The following is a 13,143-nucleotide window of genomic DNA, read 5'->3' on the forward strand; positions in this document are numbered from 1 at the left end:
TAATATAGTGAGTCACTGAGTTCACTGAGTCAGAGAGTTAAACTCAAGAACTGAATCACTCCAATTCATGAACGAATCATTCAGAACAGTTCTTATAAAACTAGTGAACTAATGTCAAACACATTCCCACATCCTGACATAGTCCGTCAGTGAATCACTTAGAGTGGTTTTGTGAAGTGCATCAAATGATTCACTGAAAATATCTGAACTAAAAGATCCATTCACATTACTACTTCCATCATGAACTCTCATAAACACACCAAGGAGAAGATTCAGTCAATAACAACTTAAATGTTCATCTTTTCCTCACAAAAAACATTTATATGACTCCAGCATATAGAGTTACATGGACAACTTTTATGATAGCTTTTTAATTTGTTAATATTTCTCTATCCTGTTCCCTTCAAATTCATTGTGATTCTTTTATTCATTGTAAAGCACTTTGGTCAACCTCAGTTGTGTTTAAATGTGCTCTATAAATAAACATTGACTCATTTTATGATGATTTTTTTTCATTCTAAAGCTTGGCAGCAGCAGCAGGCCTCATTTACTTTCATTGTATTGAAAATAATTGAACAGAAATATTCATTGTTTGTGTTCCACAGTAGAAAAAGCCATACAGATTTAGAACAACATAAGTAAATGCTGACAGAACTTTCATTCTCGGGTGAACTATCCCTTTAAATTAATAGTGTATAGTTCACATTCTGTATTGTTATTCTTACATAACTAATGAACATCTAGAACACATTCTCACTTACTTACCTGAACTCTATGGGGTTATGGCACTTCAGATGAGGGTTTGAGCACCGTGTGAATGTAGTTTCTAGAATTTAACACAACTTATCTCACCTTGATAACCTCTCCAGCATTGTGCCCCAGAAAGGCAATGGTGTGATCATTCTCGACAGCCACAGCCACTGCGGTCAGCAGGTTCTGTCTGATGAACATGGGATTGGCCTTCAAGGCAAACTCCTGTCGACTGGCCAATGGAGACGGAAGAAAATCAGCTCCGCACTTATTCAGGTTCACAATGTCTTTCTGCAAGATAACAAAGAGTAAAAGGAAACAGACACTTAAATGAACATGAAATGTAACAGATGTACAAGTACTTTTTAAATATATGTTCCTGGACTTTTTGTCTTGTTAATCTTTCATCAAAATATAATTTGCTCTGACTCCAAGACATTTTTTTTTTTTTTTTTTTTTTACACGTCTACATTTTTCCTTGTATCTTCTTTCACTGCATCACAGAAGTAAAACCGGTTGCAAAAGAGCACATTTTGTACATCTCTACCCCTCGGGTGCTATATGTTAAGCACAAAAAAATTAATTTGTTTTCCTTTATTTCCGAGTAAATGATGGGTTTAAATCAGGGCCGTAACCACCATAGGCACTGAGGGAGACAAGTGGGGGACCGACCCGACCCCCCCCCCCCCCCCCCCCCCCCCCCCCCCCATGTTCAAGACATGGTTATGGCCTTGATTTAAATCAACTTTGGACAACTCTGTCCTTTTAACTGTCATTTAAAACATTTGGTAGAAGCTCATTATACATACGCTGTTGGGTCCATAAAGAAGCTAAATATTGTTAGTTGTTAAACTACAAAGAAATAACTTTTCTGCTTCAAAACAGACGTGTGTGTCATGGATCAATGTTATGAAAAGCTGCTACTTACACTGTGTTTGACACATGGATCATCTTTACTGGATGTGTAGGGACTCTGCACAACTAATCTGTCGTCAATCTTGCCGTTGTCCGTGTAGCAAGCGGTAACTATGGCCAACAGTTTCTGGTTGATGTTTTTAAGTGGGTACATACACAGAGCTGATTCAGTGGCCCCTTCCTCTGAGCTAGCCACCACGAACAGGACTTTATCCCATTCCCGGACATTCCCATACTCTCCGGATTCGGACATGGCCTGGGCCAGCTCTTTCCCCGGCTCTGTCAAATACGCAGCCTGGACTTTATTGTAGCGATTCTTCTGGCCGCAACTAAGCTGAAGCTCCGTGTACGAATAATAGTGAGTATCGTTCTCGCAGAGGCGTGAAACGAAAGTAAAGTTCTTGTTGTCCGTCCCACCAAGAGTGCGTGAAAAGAGGAAATAGATGAAGTCGTCGTTTTTGAAGGCAAAGCGGAAGTCGTGCAGGTACTTCGGCACGAAGGGAACTGCTTGGACCGTAGACGCCTCAATGATGCTCTCGAACACGACCCAGTCACGGTAGTTCTGCACGATTCTGGTGCTGATGAGTTTCGAGCTGTCCATGCTTCCATAGCCCTTGCCGACCAAAAAGACGTTGAATGGTTTATCATCGATTTTGAGTGTGGCCATGACACCCACTACGGAAACGTGCTCTTCGGTGCTAGCGGCATAAGTCCGCTCCCCTTTGCTGTCGCTGTAGTATATCTGCTCTTTGACGTTGGTGAGGTTGAGCAGAGAGCAGATTCCTCGGTACAAACTCCCACAGACTATCAGCGACCCGTTAGCCGAATTAACCAGCAACAGTTTATTGGTGTTGTTGGTGTCTTTCAGGTCCTGGCAAGTAGACACTGGAGGTGTGCAACCCCTCGCATCTTTCTTGGGCCCCGTTTCGGCTCTGGCCTCAAGGTTCAATGAAGAGTCCAATTGATAAATAGTATTGACCGCACCCAGGTAAACACGCCCGGTCTGGGAGTCCTGTGCCACGTTATTGATGGGCGTGTCTGTGGAAAACTCGAGTATGGGCTCTTCGGAGGATGCAGCGATTACTTGTAGCACCAGTAGGACCGCTGGTAACCAGGTGGCCATTGCTGTAAAAAGAAGAGAGCTTGAATTAGGACAAATGACAAAATGCAAAGTTCAGATGTTGGGGTATCAGTGAGTATAAAGATGTTAATTGGTTGTGCTTGCTAAGGTAGACATTACTATTTCTACTGTTCATATGCTCTAGAGCCACCCAGAAACCCACTAAGACATCATAGCAACCCACAGCCAATACGTAAATACATGACATCCAGTCAAATGACCTCATCTTTTGCGGTCAAAACTGACTGCATCCACACAAGCAGAGTGCATATGATAGGCAAAGTAAGCTGCCTTAGCAAATTTGTTCTCAACAATGTACCTTTGTAAAAGTGGGAATTAACACTTCCTAGCATGAAGAACAAATAGCCTATAGACAGAGACTGTGCATAGAGATCGATTTAAGTCTCAAAAACTCTCTTCGATACAAAAACATACCCCGTGTGAGTTCTTGTTTTTAATGTTGATAATATATTATATGAGCAAGAATGCAATTTTCCCCAAATATCCAAACGATTGTAAATGTGGCATTGGGTAACAAAAAGGTAATATTAAGCGATGTACAGTACATTTTAAACACAGTATTGTCAATATTGTTTGCTCTATTTTGCAACAAAATACTACTTCCAACGAAAGCCACAGCAAAACTGCAACACACGGTGGTGTTTCGTGAACGAATCTGCGGCTTTGAATGAATCGAGCGAGTCAATGATTCAATGACCCATTCATAAATACAGCCACTTGCTTCGTTACTGAATGAATGAATGACTTGATGACTCACTCATTAAGACAGTGACATACCTATGCAAGCTTGTTTCCGCCACTGAATAAAAAATAAAAAAGGTAATTGCAACATTTTATTTCGCAATTCTGACTTTTTTTTCTCTCTGAACCGGTTCAAGGAACGAAAACGAAAACCGGAAACGAACAAAATTTTGACCGGAACGTAACCAGAAATGGAAACGAAATCAAGTTTAATCGTTCTGAACAGAAACGCTAATTTGAAATGGCCAATAACCGGTTAATAACGTTATTTTTTAGATCTATTTAATATTTTAATATAGGCCTACAGCCTATGCAAATGTGACGCTGACGCATCCAAAGTGTGTGAAATGCCTGCGCTGACACGCTCATGCTCAGCTGTCAAGTCATCAGAGGTTAGCTAAGTCACAATGGCAATGCCCTGGCATTCGTTTTTCCCGATAATATATACCACCAACCGTCAAGTATTAGGCCGACATTTAAGTGAAAATGAATGTCAAGTAGGCTAATAGATGGTTGTGAGTTTTGAAACCAGCGAAAATTGCAGGATATGTAGAACACAAGTTCACACAACGCACATGCAGCGCTTCTGTGAACGGAGAAAACAGAATAAAACTATAGGCCTACATAACACATATACAATAAAAGGGAATATTTAAGCCTATAGGCTAGGCCCTACGTGATATTTCACTATATAATTAGGTCTACAGATTAACAAAACGAAAGTGGTTCATTGTGGCGCACTCCAAAGATCTAGGAAAGGAAACAGACATTCTGCTTGTTTTCGTTATTTAAGTGTCTTTTGTAAATGTATGAATTATGTCTTGCTTTTACCTGTAAGACCATAAATTACGGAGTACAGTTTACTATCTTAGAAGGAAAAAAATTCCAGTGGTCGCGCCGGCGCCTCACGCGCGCGCGCACAAATTCTTGCATTGCTTACTTGATATCGCAGCCTGTTAAATAATTAAAATAAAATACAATCAACCAAACATATAAAACGTTACACTGCTCAGTTAAATTCTGTAATACAATCTGCTGTTTCCCACCCGTGACCACCGCCTGACTGTGCTGTTATGTGAAAGATGTCGATAATGCGAGTGAAGTAGGCTACAAAGCTTACATAATAAATAATAGTTTAGCATTCGTCTCGAAAATGGAAACAGTGCCGAATGAGAAAGGTAGACTTCAGATTCACTTTAAATTAATTCGTTTAGCATCTTATTTAATTTTATTTCTAATAAATAAACCTGTTTCTCGCCTTGAATATAGCAATAGAAGCTGGAATGGCGTTAAAAAAGAAAAGAGAATTTTTTTTAAAATTAGTTTTGGCTTGACGTATAGCCTGAATTAACTTTAGAGGTTTTGTGGTAAAACAAAATAGGGCAGTTTTGTTTATAATTTATGTTTACAAACATTATATATATATATATATATATAGATATATAGATATATATAGATATATATATAGGCTAGGCTATTTGTAAACATTTTATTTAATTTACCGATAAATTTCATTATTTCTGAATGTAATAAAATGCGACGTATACGCGACATATCTTTTTTCCACTCAGGAATAGCGTCGGTATTAAATATTTAAAAGTATCACTTCGTTTTTACCATCACAGCATATTTCTTTATGGAACATTTTCTATTTAAAACATTATTTATTTTATAAAGATATTTATAAAGGGGAAAAAATGCACTGGAAAATCAATTTAAGGGGGCAAATGTTGTCCCTTAATGGAAAAGGAGGGGGTGGAAGTGGAAGAGAGGGGGTACACAGAAGGATGCCTCAGTGGGTACGGCACTCTAAGAAGTTTAGGAACCACTCTGTAGAACACCATGGCAAGGCAAATACCCAAAACACCACAGAAACCCACTAAAACATACTGGAAACACCCTAGAAATCACCCAGAACACCATAGCAACCCCTCAGAACATCCTAGCAACCAGCAAAATAGTCATTACTGTAAAAAGACAGGTTTTGAAAAATGAAACAAAGTTAACGCACAAACACATTATGGCTACAGCAGTTAGTGAAGGTCACTAGAGGTTGGCTTGACCATGGTGCTCAATCTCTCGACCCATTCATCCCTTCAGAGAAACATTCTTCAAATTAAAAAGCCTAACGAAGCTCAAACCTGGGCGGCTGTTTTATGATGTTAACCTGCCATTCCCTGGAGTTCCATCGACGCTGCAAAGTGATAACGCACTCACCCTGAGGGTTGAGTTAATTTCAGCTCTCACATTCATTTACATAAAAACCCCTGCCCTTCTATTGGCAGTTTTCATCTTTTTTCCCTTCTCCCTGCTGATCACGAAGCTCATTTATTACAAATTCCATTTCTTCACGTAAATGCATCTGCCCTTTTTAGTTCATACCCTTAAACAATTCTTTTTAATTTGGAATGGTGGCTTAAATTGGTTTGCGTTGTTTGCCCTCTTTTCGGGAAGTGGTTTGTTATTCTTTTACTTTGTCCTAAGGACGTTTTTGCTCTTGCATGATTTGTTTCAGCAGTAGTTTAGGTGTAACTCAGGTGTAGATAGATGCCAAAGTGTGACCAATCACCAATAAAACACCACTGAGATCTCTGCAATGTCGCAATTGTTTCCCTTAGACAGTAAAAGAGACTTTTGAATGTGCTTGAAAGCGTAACCAATCCTGTAGAGAGAGCTTAAACGGACAGACAATTGAGACTTTTGCTTGGTTTGAAAAAAAGAATCACAAATGAGGTCTCTGTAACATCTCAGTTGTTTCTCCTAAACAGCAATGAGTTTAAATGGAGGCTTGGGAGTGAAAGTGTGACCCTATAGGAGAGAAAAATCACCAATAAGACTAAATGAAGAATGGAGAATTTTGCTTCTGTCTAATTACACGAATGGACCTGTTTGTAAAAGCAAACCATCAATGACATCTCTGTAATATCTCAATTGTTCCTCCTAGACAGCAAACAGATTAAATTGAGAGTTTTGACTGAGTCTGAAGTGTGATTGACCCTGTAGGAGAGAAAAATCACAAATACAAATCTCCAATCTCTCACTGTTTGTCTCAGAAAGTTAAGTTAAGAGATTAAATAGAGCGATAATCGAGACTTTTTTCTTGTGTCCAAAAGTTTGACTGACCCTGCAGAAGACAGACCCTGAGAAACAGACACTAGGAATCTCACAAGTCTCCTCTAAAGTTTCAACAGTTTGTTTGCACTCAGATTTGAAGTCTCCAATCAAAAGTCAGTTCAATATAAACTCAAACAATTTTCATCAAAGTCTCCCAAAACCAAATGATCTGAGCTGTCATCCACATCTTCTCTATCTGCTCTTTCTGTCAACAGTTGTTTTGTGCATGTTCGAGGAATCTGAGGAGAAACATCAAGACAAAGTTGATGCTGAAATTAAAACTCCATCAACTTTCCTGAGCTATGAAAGAGCAATCTCTGAGCAATCCAATTTTGCTCAGAGATTTACTTTGGGATTGGGTTTAGGAGCAAAGACCATCTCAATGCATCTGCCTGCAGGTGCTTGAAAGGAATCATATAATATTTAACCTCTAATCTAGGAAGATAAATGACTGCATTTACTGACAGCGCTAGACCTGAAAGGACATTTCAGCAGCTCTAACTCAATACTGAGCTCATGGACACAAAGGAAATGGGACGTGGACATATAGATCAGCGACAGAGACTTCGCTTAAGAATCACACATATATCTTCAGGGATCCAATTACCCTGACATGTGTGTTCGTAATGCAGGACAGAAGGTCAAGACACACTGGCCTGCGTCCATTAATTCTGTTATGGCCATCAGCACGGAGAGCTGCCTTGGAGAAAACTTAGCCGTCTGTCTCAATTAAGGCAAATGACAAAACGCAGAATTCAGATGCTAATTTGTTGGGGTGTTGAATTTTGTGGTTAAGCAAGTATAAAGGTGAGGTCAGTTAGTAGCGCTTGCTACGACAAACACTTATACTGTTGCTCATACTTAGGGTGTGTTCCATGAACATGAATGATAGCACAAGCCATGCAATTTCCACTCGGTGGACAATAAAACAGGTAAAAAAAAAAAATCTCTTACACTATGTCCTAATCAGACTTGATGTATCTTTTATATGTTACCAGAGATTTTGTCCTAACCAGAAATCCCATAGAACACATTAGCAACCATATAGAACACACTAGAAACCACAAAATGCCCTAGAAACCCGATAATACTCGCTGGCAACCTCACATAACTCCCCAGAAACCACAGAAAGCCCTAGAAACCACATAGAACACACTAGAAACCTCACAGAAAACACTAGAAACCACAAAAAGCCCTACAAACCCCTTTGAACACCCTTTCACTCACATAGAACACCATACCACTCATTCAAAACACCCTAGAAACACCATAGAACAGTAGCAACCATTCAGAACACCCTAGAAACCCCCAGAACATCCTACCAACACCTAGTGACGACCCAAAACACCCTAGCAATCACACAGAACACACTAGAAACCTCACAGAACACTCGAGAAACCACAAAATGCCACAGAAACCCTCTTAGAACACCATAGAAACCACATAGAACACACTAGAGACTTCAAAACGCCAGAGAAACCCCTTAGAACAACATAAACTACATAGAACACACTAGAAACCTCAACACTCCATAGAAACCCCTTAGAACACCATAGAAACCACATAGAACACACTAGAAACCACAAAATGCCATAGAAACCCCTTAGAACACCATATAAACCAAACAGAACACACTATAAACTTTACAGAACACTCTAGAAACCACAATATGCCACTGAAACCCGTTAGAACATCATAGAACACACTAAAAACCTCACAGAACACCCTAGAAAACAAAAAACCATAGAAGCCCTTTGAACACCACAAAAACCCCTTAGAACACCATAAAAAAAAACATAGAAACCAAATAGAACATACTAGAAACTTCAAAACACCATAGAAACCCCTTAGAACATATAAACCACATAGAACACACTAGAAACCTCACAGAACACCCTAGAAACCACAATATGCCATTGAAACCCGTTAGAACATCATAGAAACCACACAGAACACCCTAGAAACCACATAGAACACCACAGAAACCACAAAAACTCTAGAAACCCCTTTGAACACCATATCTATCATTCAAAACACCCTAGAAACTCCATACAAACAGTACTAACCATTCAGAACACCCTAGAAACCCCAAGAACTTCCAACCAACACCCTAGAGACAACCCAGAACACCTAGCAATCATCTAGAATGTACTAGACACCCCCTAGAACACCATAGCAAATACTCAGAACACCATAGAAACCACATAGAATACTCTAGAAACCTCCTAGAACACCATATCAATCATTCGAAACTCCATAGAACAGTAGCAGTCATTCAGAACACCCTAGAAACCCCCAGAATATCCTACCAACATCCTAGTGATGACCCAGAACACCTAGCAATCATCTATAATGTACTAGACACCCCCTAGAACACCAAAGCAAACACTCAGAACACCATAGAAACGACATAGAACACTCTAGAAACCCCCTAGAACACCATATCACTCATTTAAAACTCCATAGAACAGTAGCAACCATTTAGAACACCCTAGAAACCCCCAGAACACCTAGAAATCATCTATAATGTACTAGAAACCCCCTAAAACACAATATCACCCATCCAAACACCCTAGAAACTCCATAGAACACTAGCAACCATTCAGAACACCATAACATCCTACCAACACTCTAGTGATGACCCTGGAAACCCCCTATAACACCCTAAGAACCACCCAGAACACCCTGGAAACTCCCTAAAAACCCAAGCAACCAACCTAACATCTAAAATCAAGTAAATAAATTTGTTTTTATCAAGTAAAAGCTGATTTTTTGATACTTAAGTGTTTTGTTGTACATGTAAATACATGATTGAACATTATCACAGGACACAACATACATTCCCACTGACTAAAGTGCACACAGGTCTTATGAAAGACACTCCAAACGAACCGCTAATATCTGGGGCAAAGCAGTTTCTTGGCTGAAGGGCGGAAAAATAAAAGGCTCCGCGCTCCCTTGTTTAAGCACGATGAAAGACAAAAACCTTTTCATTAAAACATGTAGAGGGAAACTTTTCCCTGACACAAAACTTCTTCGAGAGACAGAGTCTTTAAACTCTGATTAGGGCGACCGAATTCCAGCTCGGTCGCTCTCATTGTACGGCATGTAGCTTCAAAGATTCATTTGCTTATGCATGCAAATCGCTCACATCCAGCCCCAAAAACCGTCTGTTGCCATACAAATTCCCTCAGATGTGCGGTTATAGGTCATCGCGTAAGGATCCGGTCTCCTGTCCCTGTGCGGCGGGCTCTTTCATCCATCACACGCGCCGTTAATCCGGCTGCTAATCCTGAAATTTGCGCAGGATCAAAGTGCTGTGGCTCGACATCACGCAATACCGGCGCAGCAGGGCTCAACACCAACCGGCTCAGAGCCACTGCGGCCCACTCCATCAGGACATCGAAGGCCGACGGACAACAAACTCCTTTTAATTTACCTGACAACAGATACAGAATTAGCCGAGGGCAAACGTGGTCTCAAAACGTGTCAATAAATAATAACGAAACAAGTAATGCACTAATGAAGCAAAAACATCTGGAGGAATCCAAGCGGAGAGCCAGGAGTGTTAAATTATAACTGTACTGAAGAACAGAGGGGTTTACCTCCAGGAGAGAGACAGAGAGAGAGAAAGAAGACTCATTAGCGTAGGTTTATTATTGCCTGAGAGAGATAATCCCGTTTTCTCCTCAGTCAGGCGAAGGAACAAAACACCTTCAGCACAGCGTCTGCAGGAAAAATGGCCTTGTTAGATCTCGCAAGCTCTCAGATTCACTGCCTGCTGCTTCAAGGCAAGTCCACATGTGTCTTTCACCTGCGCCACTGAAGATTACAGGAAGACAGTCGGGTTCAAGCTGTCAAATGCACAAAAAGCCAGGTCTCAAGCAGAACACAAGGACCCAAACACAGAATGGATGGAGTTATTAGAGGGCTGCACAGAACTTGTGTGTTTATTTTTAGTTGTAGACTGACAGGTAGTTCACATGCTCCAACATGCTGCATGAATTCAGTATTGTGTAATTTCATAATCTGAATGAAGGCAAATGACACAACAAAACAAAAATAATATATATATTTTAAAATAATAAAAGAATAATAAAAGAAAAAATAATGAAATAATTGATTGCATGATTCCCAGTAAATCTCACCTCCCCCAAATAATAAATAAATAAATAAAAATAATAATGAAATAATAGTATTTGTCTGGTCTGAATAAAGGTAAAAGCCCACAAAAAACAACAACAACAACAACAACAATAACAACAACAATAACAATAATGGTAAATACCAGGTCTGAATACAGGCAAAATCCACCCCAAATAATAATAGTAATAATAATAATAATAATAATAGTAATAATAATAATAATAATAAAGAAAAAAAAAAGTGAAAATAACATTAATAAATAAAATATTGGTAATTTCCCAGTCTGAATAAAGGCAAAAGCAACAAATAAAATAAATAAATAAAAAAGTAATTCCCAAGTCTAAATAATATTATATAATAAAGAAAATATATTTATAAGAAAATATAAAATAATATTAATAATAAAGAAAAATATACATAAATTACCAAAAAATACAAAAATATTACATAAATTAATAATAATAATAATAATAATAATAATAATAATAATAATAATAATAGTCCATCCAAATAATGGTTTATCTTTATTTTAGTTTGAATAAAGTTAAAAAGTAAAAAACACAAAAACAAAACAAAAATAAATAAATAAATAAATAAAAATAAAAAATAAAAAAATAATGACAACAAAAAAAATATATACTGAAATAATGGTAACTTTGTCTAAAAGAAAAAAAATTATAATAAAAAATTATAATTATAAATGCATGCTAACGCTAGTCAGGGTCAGGTATTTATGGCTTAGGGCGAGGGGATTTTAGCACTGGACAGTACAGAACTAGATGAGTAATTAATTTGATTAGTTTTTTAGTTTTTTTCCCCAGACAGACAGATAGACAGATAGACAGAAAGACAGACAGACAGATAGATAGAGACAGACAGACAGGCAGACAGACAGACAGGTAGATGTGGTTCGCAGCGCTCCTGTGAGCCGAACAGGTCTGAAAGTGCGCAGTGAAGTTCCCATCACAGTCTCCATTGAATTTCCATATAAGTGATTATCCCGACCGGCTCTTCATTTATTTTCATTTGATGGAGTGCGCAAGCGGTTCGCCATGGTGACCAGGCCAGCGGCGAGAGCCATTAACAATCTGGCCTGAGGACTAGACTGTGGCAGGAGCGCACCTCTGCTGTGTGTGTGTGTGTGTGTGTGTGTGTGTGTGTGTGTATTATATGTGTGTGCCCATCCATGTCTGGGCTCATCTGACCGTTTATTGTTCCACTCAACACTGCTGCCAGCTGTGTTCCCGCACACACACACACACATACATACATCTGCATTTCAGGATTGGATCCAGCACTTACTGGTCCTCTTTGCACCTTCTGGCGAAGCCAAGTCTCCGCTGGGAACGCAGGGATTGTGTGTGGACGGCAGACACAGCTGGCCCAGGCCAAATAAGATTAAATATGGAACGGTGGAGAGAAATTCTCCACCAATCCCTTTCGATTATCCCTCCATCCTTTCCTCCGTGCCTTTCTCTCTCCCTCCGATTTCTCATTTCTTTTCCCCTCATTTTTCAGTCACACACTTCGAACTGTTGTGACGCCACCGTGAATCTATTACACACCTTATTGTCTCTAATGAAGTAGCTTTGCATCCATTAAGTCGGTTGAACCATGAAGCTTGATTCTTCTACTGCGGCTCCATTTCACAGAGAACTGAGAGGAGTTTCTTTCATTTTTGGCCTTTTAGACAGATTTATTGATGGGGATAATATTAAGATGAAAAAGGCTGATGAAAAAGAAATTATGTCTGAATAAAGACAAAAGCCCAAATAAATAAATTAAAATATATTATATATATATATATATATATATATATATAGCACGTTGTAGGCAGTATAGAGTGTGACCGAACGCAGTACACACTACTATTCAATTCCAAATACAGCAGCAGGAGAGAGAAAGGAAAAAAAGAGGGAGCGCTTTTGTTTGGCTTGTGAAATCAGGGTCAAAGGTCAGAGACAAGTAGTGACTGAGCTCTGAATGTGTGTGTGTGTGTGTGTGTGTGTGTGTGTGTGTGTGTGTGTGTGTGTGTGTGTGTGTGTGTGTTTAGACTCTTCCAAACATCAGAGCGTGCCTGTAACACTTGTGCGCTTCGAACCGGCCATCAGCATCTTCAGGCGGAATGTCAACACGACGAGAGCAGGAGAAATCGGATTCTCCTCCCGCTGGCTGCTAAATAAATAAAGCCAATAAAAGCTTTGCAGGTCACTGACAGTGATACACACCGCTGCTCTGCTGGGACACGAGGACCAGGAGTCTCTGTGTGTTTATAACTATTATATGCCACAATAACATATTGAACATTCACAGATTTTACCAGGGATCTTTCACTT

The 13,143-nt window shown here is 39.3% G+C and overlaps 1 protein-coding gene across 7 annotated transcripts in view; it reads right to left on the reverse strand.

The window, feature by feature from the left end:
- plxnb2b (plexin b2b) overlaps positions 1–13,143 on the reverse strand; it is a 170,186-nt gene that overhangs the window by 41,317 nt on the left and 115,726 nt on the right. For all 7 annotated transcript variants that reach the window (XM_051883902.1, XM_051883897.1, XM_051883901.1 and 4 more), the window contains 2 exons: positions 1,679–2,790; positions 853–1,041 (listed from right to left, as the gene is read on the reverse strand). In XM_051883902.1, coding sequence (XP_051739862.1) covers positions 853–1,041; positions 1,679–2,788 — 1,299 coding nt within the window. In that variant the 5' untranslated portion in view covers positions 2,789–2,790. The remainder of the gene's footprint in view (positions 1–852; positions 1,042–1,678; positions 2,791–13,143) is intronic.

Source organism: Ctenopharyngodon idella, chromosome 24 (assembly GCF_019924925.1).
Source record: "Ctenopharyngodon idella isolate HZGC_01 chromosome 24, HZGC01, whole genome shotgun sequence".
NCBI classification, from domain to species: domain Eukaryota; kingdom Metazoa; phylum Chordata; class Actinopteri; order Cypriniformes; family Xenocyprididae; genus Ctenopharyngodon; species Ctenopharyngodon idella.